This window comes from Pezoporus wallicus, unplaced genomic scaffold, assembly GCF_028554395.1.
Source record: "Pezoporus wallicus isolate ANWC-B61680 ecotype Strahan unplaced genomic scaffold, APGP_CSIRO_Pwel_v1 contig_13350, whole genome shotgun sequence".
In the NCBI taxonomy this organism is placed as follows: Eukaryota; Metazoa; Chordata; class Aves; order Psittaciformes; family Psittacidae; genus Pezoporus; species Pezoporus wallicus.
In genome coordinates this window covers 193,203-206,188 of record NW_026637943.1, presented here as the reverse complement: position 1 = coordinate 206,188, position 12,986 = coordinate 193,203, and the positions used below count along the sequence as shown (strand labels likewise).

Genomic DNA, 12,986 nt, shown 5'->3' with positions numbered 1-12,986 from the left:
ATTCATTTTTTATGATTCCGCAAATCACCATTCATGTCATTCAAAGAAAAATACTTTCAGTTCATTATTTTTGCATGACAATGTCACGACCTAATAGTTATTTACTCCAGTTATTCCCCATAAATATTCATATTTTATTTACAGTTTTTTTCCTAGTCTTTTAGAGATCATCTTTATGTGTTTTCAAAAATTAAGCCAAAATTACCTTCTGCAGTGAATGAGGTAAATTAAGTGAAAGTGCTTGCTCTACATCTACACCTGGTGCTTCACTTTCTCTTCTTTTTTTTTTTTTAAGTCTTTGTAGACTAGAAGTTATACTATTTGAGGGTTAATCATCAATCACTGTTACCTATGGAGAAGTAACTTCAGTACTAAAGAACTCATGTTCTTTAAAACACAAAAATTGCATGGCCTGCTTTTAATACTGCTGATCCAACTACACCTGACCACTTAAAACATCTTTAATACATTGTTTGTGGACTATTTTTTATCTCTACACTCACTATTAAACTTTGCTTGCTGTTTCAAGAACTGAAAAGCTTGACTTGATTTCAATATCAAGTAAATAACAAGAATTAGTTTTGAATGACAATGCTAAGTGTATAAAATGCTAAATTGTGTGCAGGTATTTTTTCCCTCCCAGATCCTCAGAACAACACAAAACTCCAGCTGTACCTAGTAACAAAAAGACATTACTAAGTCACCACGTGTGCTGAGTTAATTCCGTCAATGTTAAATTATGAATCACGTAGTCTGATGCCTCAGCAGACAACCCAGCACCCCATTCCTCAGGTTGCGAGTTAAAGATCAAACCACTCTGGCTCTGCTGTGTCAGCAGAGCCCCCAGACAAGCCAAGCTGCTGTTAACACACCTTTACTGTTTTATTACAATGATGGATGAAACTTCTAACCTGTCTTTCCTAAGGCAGCAGTATGCTGTCAGATTTAATTTAAAAACCCCTCAGTTCAAATTATGAACTGCTGCTGTATCTGCCTACGGACCGTGTTTACCTACATCAAAGCTAGCAGGTTAATGTGAGGTAGTAAAACCAGATGCTATCCTGTAGTCAGTCTGTATTTCTATTTAATGGTACCTCATGAATTGTAAGTAATGAGGAAGACAAAAGGAACCGATGTGACTGTTGAATGGAGAAATGAAGAGAGAAAGAAAAATGCAGGTGACAAATAGGGAAAGGGAAAAAGTGATGAAAAGCTTGAATATAGAATACTGGTTCTTATCATATTTATTTATACTACACAGCTGGGGAAATAACCATTTCTAAATGACCCTCTGACTGACAACATTTGGATGCCGTACAAAAAAAGAAGCTCGTAAACTCAGTTATCCCTATAGGATCCCCTCTGGAATAGCATAAATAAACTATACGTCATGGGCAGTTTGATACATGATACTTTCATTCATTAAGGATGATAACCAGGTACAGTTTCCCTTTCATGTCACAAGGCATATCCCTAATTTATGAAAATAAAGCATATATATTTTGTACATTTTTATATATATATAAATATATATATAAAAAAAATACACACTGCCGGTCAACTTAACACACATGCACACACACACATATGTATCCTGAACACACCCACCCAGTAGCAAGAAGTCTGATATCAATATTCTATTTTGTGTACACATACCCTACAGCTAGTAAATAAGAAAATCCCTTTTATGGCAATTCTGCAGGCAAAAAAATCAATACAAAATATTCTGTTGTACAAAACTGCATTTTTACAAGATCAACTGACATTGTAACATTCCCCTCAGTAATGCACTACATCCCTACAAGAAAAAAAATCAAATCTTTATACAATTTAAAAAGAAAAAAAAATTGTAAGCTGCTCTGCAACCTTCCTTTGCTAATAGTTAGACACATTACACCATTCTAGCAGCAGATTAATAAATAAGGATTAAATAATCTATTATACAAAGCCATACTGAATGGCAGATTTAAAACCAAAAAGCTTTGCAGATACTTTCACTTCCTACACAAATCTGTTTTATTAAGAATAAGACTCAGTATAAAACAGGGAAACAGCCAGCACTGTATCTACAGAACATAAGGAAAATCCAAGGGAAGTAAAATATTTAACAGTTTATGGCACCTTTACTGCATAACACTTTTTTAAAGGCTCTGTTTCCCTATAACTAATGAGTAAAGGGCTATCTATCTCATAGCTTTTATTAAGCAAACTCAATATAACCAACCACACAGTGGCAAAAAGACAGAACCAGCTGTTCCCAGCTGCAAAAATGTATTGATTTCCACCCTAAACCAACATCATTTAAGTGTCAAGAAAAGAAAGTCACAGTCCTGTTTGTATTAAGTTTCCTAATGCTTCTTCGCTCCTCGTGTGGCAAATTCACTCTGTTATTTGCGTTAGGTTACCGTTGCTTAGTAACTATTTTCATGTCCAGCCAAGATGTAGAGATTGCTGTGTGCAGTCGGATTTTCTGTGGGCCTGCTTTCTAACACTACCACTCTGCAAGCAAACACAAACAGAATCCAAACCTGTTAGTAACAAAATACAAAGCACATGGTGTTACTACTGAGAGGAATAAACTTGTTGCTCACAGGTTTCTACAGATTGGAGGGATATAGGTTCACCTAAATATTGTGGGTACTTTATTTTTTAAATCAGTTACCTCATTTTCCAGCATCACTTCTGATAAAAACAGTAAAGTGGAATAAACAAGGAACAGAGGACCAGAAAAAGCTTCTTGAACCAGAATCTGCCCCTTTCAACCACAGGTACACACAATGTGTTACAGACATCCTCCACCTTCAGATAAGTTATGTCCCTGCTTCTGTTAGGAAGTACTCTCAGATCCAGTGTTGTAAAGAGACAAAACCCTCCTATCATCTACAGCCCATAAAATCCTACACCTTGTGATAAGCATCAGCCACTACTGTAAACAGTTTTCCTCTCTTCTAAATATTTATCAGCCGATGGGTTCATAGGAAACACTCAACCCCAACTCAGCCTTTCTCCTGCTGGATCATGTTCCTGTAGGCTCCCCTGGAAAACCTGTCCTCAAAGATAATGCTCTCCCTTAACAGATTCTGTCCCTGATCTTCACTTCTGCAACTGGATAGTTCTAAAGTGATCCAAGCCAAAAAGGCGCCACCACATCTGGTTCACCTGAATAGCAGTGAAACTCCTGCTCCATTTGTACAGAGATGGAAAAGTTATCAAACAAAGGGTTTGGCAGTTCAGTGCTATCAGAGTAGAAGAAAAGGGTTTGTCTGCAAAACTGCATACAGCACAAGGACCTCAACCTGGGGATCAAAAAATGTTAAGTACACAAAATTATGGATTAGTTACAGAAAGCAAGTCAGAGCCAGGAGTCCCAAAGACCAAATGAGGGAGCAGGAGATCAGGGATTAAAACTGATTTCTTTACTCATTACCATCTACTTCTACATTTAGGACTCTGGCTGCCTGAGAAACCACAGGTAAAAAAACCTGCAGGTGCCTGCACCTCTTCCCAGCTTCCGTAGCTGAAAGGAATCATCTGGATGTTATGGGTAATGGAGTGCATTTAGGCCACTGTGCGTTAGCACCTGCATGTGATCTAGTTTGCTGTGCTATTTCCAGACCTCAAGGTCCAGAGCAGTGAAGATTTTTTTTAAGTAACTAACTGCCACGATAATTCACCAATTCACCAGGAAAACCTAAGCCAGAAGGGTTTTTTTCCTGCTCACTACAAGCCGAAGCTGGCTCTCACCTCTCCCTGTCACTTATCGCCTCACACTCTACCTCTATAAGCTCGTGTTTGTGTTCACACTTCTATCTTCTGCAGTGGAAAGCGGAGGTCACAGAGTAATCATTTTGGATGCAGACACAATCACCAATTAAATTTTTGGCTACTGCAGGCAGAAACAGTATTACTGCCTCCCCCAGTACTGCTTACAGACAGGTCTGTGTTGAGCTAGCAGCCAGTTCCAGCTGGAAGCTAGAAAGCTGCTTCAGATAAAACTTTTATGTTACTTCAAGGTGATTACCTGTCTGATCCCAGTAAGCGGAAAACCCTTGTTTCATCAGATATCTCTTGGGTAACCTGTAAAAAAATTGAGACATTTAGGTCCATTTCAGTAGCAAAATGAAATTTACTGGTCTGAGTCTCTGCCTTATATTCCTGGAAACAGAGCTGGCTAAAGCCTGTGTGTGTGTGCTTTACCAAAAGCAATGCATGTAGGCAAAGTCAGAGGAAGCAACCAGCACCCTGAAGAAATGACAACATGGAGCACAAGTGTTATCACTAAGGAAGCAGCTAGAGGGGCAAAGCATCAAGTACTAAATCAGGAACAGAGAGAAATTAAACCTGGAGAGATTGGGAGATTACTTACTTCATCTGACTTAAAGCTTTTGCCCTGCATGCCATGTTTCCAGAAGGCCAGCACACTGTCTTGAAGGCACACTGCAAAGGAAAAACACAAAATGAGACCCAACCATGGCTTATCTGAACCAGAGAAACCTGAGTTTCTCACCAGCAGTGGTAATTGGAAGCATATGGAGAAAGTACATGGTGAAACTTGGACTCCTGGTAGAAGAACCAAACTCCAAAAATCACAGAATCATAGAATCACAGAATCATAGAATGGTTAGGGTTGGAAAAGACTTAAGATCATCTAGTTCCAACCCCCCTGCCATGGGCAGGGACACCTCACACTAAACCATGTCACCCAAGATTCCATCCAACCTGGCCTTGAACACTGCCAGGGATGGAGCATTTACCAGTTCTCTGGGCAACCTGTTCACTGTAGGAAAGCTGGGTTGAAATTACTGTTTGGATCTGAGACACATTACTTTTTAAAGTGCAGTTCAAAACATACTACTCAGACATTCCTTGTTTGCCAGGACAAGATAAGCATCTCTGGTTTTTCCTTCTCTCCCTTTCACTTCTATTCTCTGGATCTTTGTTTTCCTAATGATTCTTGAGAGAACACCAGGAAGCACATAAACACGCTGCCAACCAAAACACTGTGGGTTTCTGGAAATTACAGATCATTAGAGTTATTATATATACTTCAAAATAGGTATGAGTATAAAAACTGGGAGGAGTCTTCCATTCAGGGCCAAAGAGAGAAAACAGGGAGCTACTAGCTCTGAATGATCTAATTACCAGACTGCTGAAAATAATGGATGAAGAGCCTGATGTTCTTTAAGCTGCGTTACAGAAACATTTTACACTGTGCTTAATTTTACTAAATCTTACTTGTTTCCCTTTATTACTCATTTGAATGACATTTTGTATCTGCTCAGTATTAGCCATGTCCTAAATGCACAGAACAAAGGCATTCAGCAGAATCCTAAGAGCGATGTTTGTCACAACAGCCTTAAACTAATCTTCACCTGCTGCTCCCGACTCCACCCAGCAATTGGAGCATGACAAGTTGTTTAATACCCTGAATTCCCAAGAATCCACTTGCTGCGTAAAGAACTGCTCACATTATTGAATGTCAGCTGCTAAGTGCAAGACTTCGGGATAAATGCTTCTGTCTATGAATTCCTCCAGAGTTCAAGAAGATGGCATGGTTGAGTCATGTTATGCATGTGTCAGAAGGAGATATTGTATGATACAAATACAGCAGTTAATTAGAACACATCAGAAGTTAGGAAAGACTCACAGGCTTGATTAAAAATATCTTTTTTCAGGACAGATCTGCCAGATCTAAATAGAGATGCTGTATAAAGGAATGTGCACTGTTTTACCAACTGCTGTTAAAATACAAAATACCTCTATCAAGAATCTTCTTTTGAAGGGAAGATGCCCGAAGAACCCAGAAATACAAGCTGTACAGAACTGCTAACAAAAGCAAGTTCTGTCTTTATTGATTTTGATTGCAGAAAGAAGTGCAGTTTCTGAGATACGAATTATTAAGCTTATGTTAGATACTCCTGAGAGTTTGTTACAGCAGAAATACTTGCTTACTAATTACAATTCAAGTTTCAGAAACAAGGTGGCTGTCTTTAAACTACTAGAGGACAGCAGCCTGTCCTCAAAAAATCAGATTCAAATACTATTATCCTGACTATTAAAAAATTGGATGTGCTATCACTTTAAATAAAATCTTAGCTTTTAGAAGACTAACACACATTTAGGTATTACTAAACCATTTTTCCTCCCCAAAGCTTTTTCTCAGTGCTACAGAAATGATCAGAAACTAGTCAGTCTTTTTTTTACAAGTAAGATGTACCACGATTTAGTTGAAACCAGAAATGACAACAGATGGAAACACATGCAGATTGGACATGCTATCCTGACAACTGCTTTACTTTCTTCAACATGTCAATGGAGACAGACACCTCACAATATACTGACACGTGCAATTTTTAGTGTCAGGCGCCACTGGGTGCACTAGACCAGTATATATCATTGAAACCCCTTCAGCACTCATCCCTCTTAAGTGCTTGAGAGGCAACACAGAAGCAAATCACTTACCCACGGACTCAATGCAGAAATCAAAGCTCAGCTCGGAGGCCAATTTCTTGCTTGACTTCAATTTCCCTTGTAAATTCACAATTTTCACAAATTCTCAAGAAAACAGAAAAACAAGTATTGAAACCCACTGCTAAAAGGATTACTGACAGCTTTAAGTAAAACATACTAATTTAATCTTTCAGGCACTAAGAAATGCCCAAACCTAAACCCAACAACATCTGCTGAAAACAAAATCAAGAGCATCCTTCTATCAAAATAAATATAGAAAACCTTCTTACACACTTTGTATGTTTTTAGACTCTACTGACAGCCTTCCTGCAAATAACTAACAGTGCAGAAATGTGAATTCAACATAAAGGTTGAAAATTTAGGCAGACTAAGTCATTGCAGTGTTCCCATTGAGGTATTAACATATGATGTATGAGAGTTATGGTTATAATTCTGGTGTATGATGGAGTACTGGCTATTTGTCTTGCTAGCACATGCAACAGGCAAATGCCACTTTCCCCAAGTAAGTATTGAAAATTTCTGATTAGCTTGTTTTTTAATTGATCAATTTGAATTTGAAATTTTTTTTTCATTTCAATTTGAAAAGAAACAAGAATGATCCACACATGAAGAGGGAAAGTGGAATCCCAAGAGTCAAAAGGAACTCCTACTTATTCTGAAATATTACAACACAAATTAGTAATGAAGGGAGAAAAATTAACTTGTGGCAGAGTTAAAATCAACAACTGTGGCAAAAGAAGTTTTGCACAAGGTGTGGTAATTTGCCCAACAGAGATGTATTACTTACTGTCCAGGCAGACTAAGACAGTGTCTCTTTCCAGCTGTGTTACATGAATGGCATCTAACTGCTGATTGCCTTGTGAAAAAGAAAACAGATTGTTTTATCTCACATCATAAGACTGATCTCAGCCTCCACTCAACCTCTCAGCAACTGCTACAGCCTTCTCCGTATGCTCCAAGTCTACTGCAATCTACACTTTGTTACTCAGGGGTTTTTTTTAAGGCTATATGATCCCAGAAATTTCTGGGAGAAGTACAGGGCCTAAGGACAAACCCATCAGTTCAAAGCAGGCATTTAATATGAAAGCACTACTGTTTATTTCCCTAAAATACATTTTATGTTGCAGCTCAGCACAGCATGTCAGCTTCCTTCACAAAGAGGCATGATAAAGAACAACAAAATTCATCAAGGGAATCTTTGCTCCTAAAAAAATTCCTCTGTGCCCATAAATCCCCATCTGGAAAGATTATTGTGCTGATATTAAACTAGATTTAATAGTTTTTCTAGTTTTTATTAATGAAGTTCTTGGTACAGCTGCTAAAATGCAGATTTAAATGTTAAAAAGTATATCCAACAAAGCCTGCGGGAAAAAAACATCTGCAAGGTATCAAGTAGCTTTTGAAGATAAAACAGAATCTTCTATTTATTAATAGCCAGCTGAGGATGACAAGCCTCCCCCCAAGAGCTGGAGAACAGACAAGAATGCATTTATGTGCATTTGTACACAGGAAAGAAGGGGAAAGAGGACTACAACTGATCCCAGGAAAGAGTATGCAGCCACAAATGAGAACGCAATCAGCAGGGTCTGCATTACTGTCTAAGGAGATTTTTAAATTAAAAGATGTATCTGAAACTGGAGCCTTTTAAGACAGACATTTTATACTGAAGTTGGCAGGTCATCACAAGCAGAACCTGGAATCGTCTTCAGTATGCTTTAGGTAGAGAAGCTGCATCATTTTGCCTAGCCTAAAGTTTCCAAATGACTGCTGAGGAAGGCATATCCAACAGTTACTAGACAATAAAATGGCTGCAAGATCGACCAACAGTCTTACCTGCACCAATTTCTGTAAACCATGAAGAAGCAGAATTCAAGTTGATTGTCTCAAAGTGAACAACCTGGTTTGGTTCAGTACCCTTGCTGATAGCTACACAGACCATTGGGTACTCCTGCTCTGGTATCACTAGCATTTCAAACACATTCAAAGGGCTTGGCAAAGGAAAGTCAAAGTGCTGGAAAAAAACGTAACAGGGCATTTATAAAGTTTTCTTTTACCTTGGAAATAAGAAGCCTAAAATAACATGCACAAACTATAACAGATATAGAAAATGTTTTTCACTGCTACCAAGAGTGCTTTTTTGAGACAGCATGAGCTGTGAGCAGTGTTACATTGCACAGAGGTACATGCTGGTCTGTTACTGCTAATACTGGGCTTGATCCAACACTTGCCTGACTTCAGTCACAAGATTTTTCTTAGTCAAAATATGTCAAGCCAGATTTTCAAGTGCTCAGAACCCACAAATGGGACTAGAATGGGAAGTACTTTCCATTATGAATTCTGGCGAGGTTATTTCAACAACTGTATTATGATGAAGATTAATGTTCTAAATGAAAATTATATGCTTACCTTTATTAACATGAATTTCTGCATTGGCTCATACCACTGTAGTAGAACAATTCCAGACTGCAATGCACCACAAAGGTACTTATGTCCTGTGTATGGATTTCGTACTATATAAAAAAAACAAACACCCACAGAAAACAACCTTTTTTAAGTTCTGGAAGTTCAATGCACACTTGGAAAAAACCTTACAGCTATCTTTGCAAATAATTTAAGAAACAGCATCAGTTTCACACTAATTGCTTTCTGGCTTCAGATATCCACAGTGATTAATATTGTGCTACTTTCCAGGTAAAATCAATTATAATTAATAACCACTAGCATTCTTTAAGTCCCAGTGAAGAGGCCACATGCTGAGTGGCCAGAAGAGCTGTTAACACCTTCTTCCTGGGGCTGTGAGAGCGGGGAAGTGAAAGGTCTGGGTCAAGTTGGATTTATAGAAAAAACATGCCCAAGCAGTGAAGATGGCCCATAATGTCTTTGAGTTTTGACAGTTCATGCAACAATACGATGAAGGGTTTGGGGTTTGCTTTTTTTAAGCTCAGTCAGATACAAGACCAACCTGACTTCAGGAATCATTTCTAAATATGCCTACACTTCATATGAGCTGATCAGGATATCCACGTTTGCAACCAGGTATTTTATACTCTGCTTAAGCATTTTTTACAAGCGCAAAGGTACAGTTTCATACAACACTAGGACCAGTTTTTAAAAGGACATGCGTTCTGTAGAAAGCCCAAGCCTTTTCCCAAAGTCAGTGAAACCAAAGACAAATCTGTAACTTCACAAGCTTTAACGCTTTTAACTCTAGAGTTCTGGAGCGATGGCTTCACTCCTCTCTAGGCTGTCATAATTTTTATTCATGTTCAGCCCTTTCTTTGTGGAAAATATTCTTTTCAAGTGAGCCTTGCTAAAAGTTGGATGGAGGTCAAACCCCGAGCCAAACTGACAAAGCAGAAAAGATATTTGTGTATGTGCAGCAAGTCTGGGATCCTGTAATAAGCTTTATATTTGCAGACAGGCTGCATTTCACACTAACTAGTTGGCTCTGTGGGCAGCCTGAAGCCACTGATCCCAAAGCCACTGATCCCAAACACTGAAGCTCTCAAAGAGAGTGTGCAACACCCACCAGCTACATGCTGCTGGCATTCTCCAGAGTTTCCCTCTGGACCTTGCTCTAGACTGCAACATTTCTCGGTTAAGAGTTGATACAGAAAATTCTTTTCCACTCAGCAGCATAAAGACCCTCCACATTAATTAAAAGGAAAGCTAAGCACCACTTAGGCACAGCAATAAGAAATGATGCAGTCATACTGTTTGCTGAAGAGTGAGCTAACTGTAAGCTTATTAAAAAGAAATGAGTGTAAGACATGCCACACTCAATACAAAGACAGGAAAAAAATTGCACAATACAGCTCTGGCTCACCTATACAGCATTTGTGGCATCCTTTTGTATCAGGGATCTTCGTCGTTAAGGCAAACTTCCTGGAATAACAATTATGCGAACATGCGTCAACGAGAGGCCTTTCACGCTACCAATTCAACAGCACAAACAGCATTTATGGGAATTTTCACTTGTTAATAATTGTCCATAAGTGAAAGATTTGTACCTTGGTAATATTTTGTCAGGAAACCTATGGGTTTGAATATGAGCCGCTAATCCTGTTTTTTTGGCTTGTTCAAACAAAGCTATTAAATTATGGGAGTACAGCTGGAATGTTTTCCCTGTAAAGAGAGAAAAGCACAACTGACATTGCGCCCATGCCTCCAGCAGAGAAATGCACAGTTAAGAAAAATGTAGGTATAGAAAATTACCTTCTAGAAAAACGGGCCGCGTGCACCAGATATTTCAAGTCCAGTTATGAAGCAAAAGAAAACAAAACAATAATAATGCATACAGAGAAGCCATGGCATTCAACTCAAGAGTTCATTTCAGTAACACTAAAGCAGCTCTGAAAGTTACTTTTATGTGAACATTTTTAGAAGGCTTTAATTATACAACAACAATTAATTGTATCCTGCATCAAGAGGAGCATGACCTGCATCAAGAGGCTGCATCAAGAGGAGCATGACCAGCAGGTTGAAGGAGGTGATCCTGCCCCTCTACTCTACTCTCGTGAGACCTCACCTGGAGTATTGTGTGCAGTTCTGGTGTCCTCAACATAAAAAGGACATGGAACTGCTGGAACAAGGCCAGAGAAGGGCCACAAGGATGATCAAGGGACTGGAGCACCTCCCGTATGAAGACAGGCTGAGAAAGTTGTGGCTGCTCAGCCTGGAGAAGAGAAGGCTGCATGGAGACCTCATAGCAGCCTGCCAGTTATCTGAAGGGGGGCTATAGGGATAGTGGGGAGGGACTCTTCATTAGGGACTGTAGTGGTAGGACAAGGGGTAATGGGTTAAAACTGAAACAGGGGAAATTTAGATTGGCTATAAGGAAGAAATTCTTTACTGTAAGGGTGGTGACGCACTGGAATGGGTTGCCCAGGGAAGTTGTGAATGCTCCATCCCTAGTGGTGTTCAAGGCCAGGCTGAACAGAGCCTTGGGTGACATGGTTTAGTGTGAGGTGTCCCTGCCCATGGCAGGGGGGTTGGAACTAGATGATCTTAAGGTCCTTTCCAACCCTAACTATTCTACGATTCTATGATTCTAACTGTTATCAGAATATTTTTCTTTATCTATAAATCAGTACAAGTGGTATTATACAAACTTTGCATGTTTAAAGGCACAGTGCTACAATTAGTCTCCGTGACACAGTGCCTCTGTTTCCAATGTAGAATATCCTATTCCAGGACAACTGATGAAAAATAATGCAGCGCTTTTTTTTCAAGCATCAATCTGCTGAATTAGTATTTCACAGCCACCTCGTTCTCCTTCAGATTGAAACTGGTCTTGTTTTAGGGTTGATTTATTTTTTGAATCTGGTTCATTCAAAAAATGCTCCCAGGCTACAATACACTGAGAGTGAGCAAACACTGTAGCTACATTTCAGTAATGCACCTATGGTAATCCTCTCCTGATTTTGTTATGACACATGAAAGCCATCCTTATGCTGACTCTCCTAGCTCAGGGACCAGAGGAGGACACTTTAAATTCCCCAGTCACTTTCAGTCAAATTGCAGCCTTGACAGAGACAACTTGTTTGACAAATGCCAAGTGCTGAGCTCTAACTAAAAATAAATTACAAAAATAAAATAATTCAATAAATAATTCAATAAATGCAATAATTATGGTGGGACATGGAAGACAACTGGCTCTACTACTTGTAAACGTCAGTTTTATTTTTGGAAGTCTTTCCTATTAAAACACTCTTGAAGCAAAGCTTCAAGCACAACAAAAAAACCCATGTTTTCTACTTCAGCACAATCAAAATACATTGTACAGAATTACGACTTGAAGTGTTTCTTTTGATTTATAATCTTACTGATTTCCCCTCTATTTATACATACCTGACAAGGACATTAAGGTGTTATTGATAACATACAGCCATGTGCACTTTCGGGGAAATAACTGAAGAAAGAAAGTATTTCCATTAATAGAAACATACAGGAATTTCTAATCATGGTTTTCTTTGCCTGCTCCATTTCCACCACCATTCCTGCAGGGATTGATACTGGAGAAAGTCCCAGCTGCAACTACAGTTTCCCCTTTAATTCATTCTTTTGGATCCTTACTTAGCCCTTTTCTCTGGGTGAAATATTTTCATACCTTCGCTCTTCTACCCCTGCAACTTCCAAAATTCTATTTTTCTTCATTTTTTAATTAGCACAGAGCCAAATTGGGACAACTGGCAAGACTGGAATCCCATATAGAAAAAGATATAGCTTGCTTAGAAATGACAGCCAGAGAAAGATAGTATTACAGAAACCTATTAAATCCCACAAAAGTCAGAAGAGAGGGGCAAAAAGGCTACATGATCTACACAGCTAATAGCACTGTTAATAGCATCTTGTGCTAGGAGCAGAAAAAGAACACATTGCACAATATTTCAACTAGATATACTCGTGGCAGCAGGTCCCAATAAAGTTTACTTTACAGTACTTAAGAACTGGCTCAGACCCTAAGGTCTCAGTAATAATTATCTTCAAGAACTGACAGAGGACAAACAAGGACC

General features: G+C 38.9%; 1 protein-coding gene across 2 annotated transcripts in view; it reads right to left on the bottom strand.

Moving 5' to 3' along the window:
• Positions 1–1,221: 1,221 nt before the first annotated feature.
• Positions 1,222–12,986, bottom strand: part of MAP4K5 (mitogen-activated protein kinase kinase kinase kinase 5) — a 67,415-nt gene continuing 55,650 nt past the window's right edge. For both annotated transcript variants that reach the window (XM_057408454.1, XM_057408455.1), the window contains 10 exons: positions 12,322–12,382; positions 10,482–10,596; positions 10,298–10,356; positions 8,878–8,981; positions 8,305–8,482; positions 7,259–7,327; positions 6,463–6,555; positions 4,367–4,437; positions 4,022–4,077; positions 1,222–2,499 (listed from right to left, as the gene is read on the bottom strand). In XM_057408454.1, the coding sequence (XP_057264437.1) occupies positions 2,412–2,499; positions 4,022–4,077; positions 4,367–4,437; positions 6,463–6,555; positions 7,259–7,327; positions 8,305–8,482; positions 8,878–8,981; positions 10,298–10,356; positions 10,482–10,596; positions 12,322–12,382 (894 nt within the window). In that variant the 3' untranslated portion in view covers positions 1,222–2,411. The remainder of the gene's footprint in view (positions 2,500–4,021; positions 4,078–4,366; positions 4,438–6,462; positions 6,556–7,258; positions 7,328–8,304; positions 8,483–8,877; positions 8,982–10,297; positions 10,357–10,481; positions 10,597–12,321; positions 12,383–12,986) is intronic.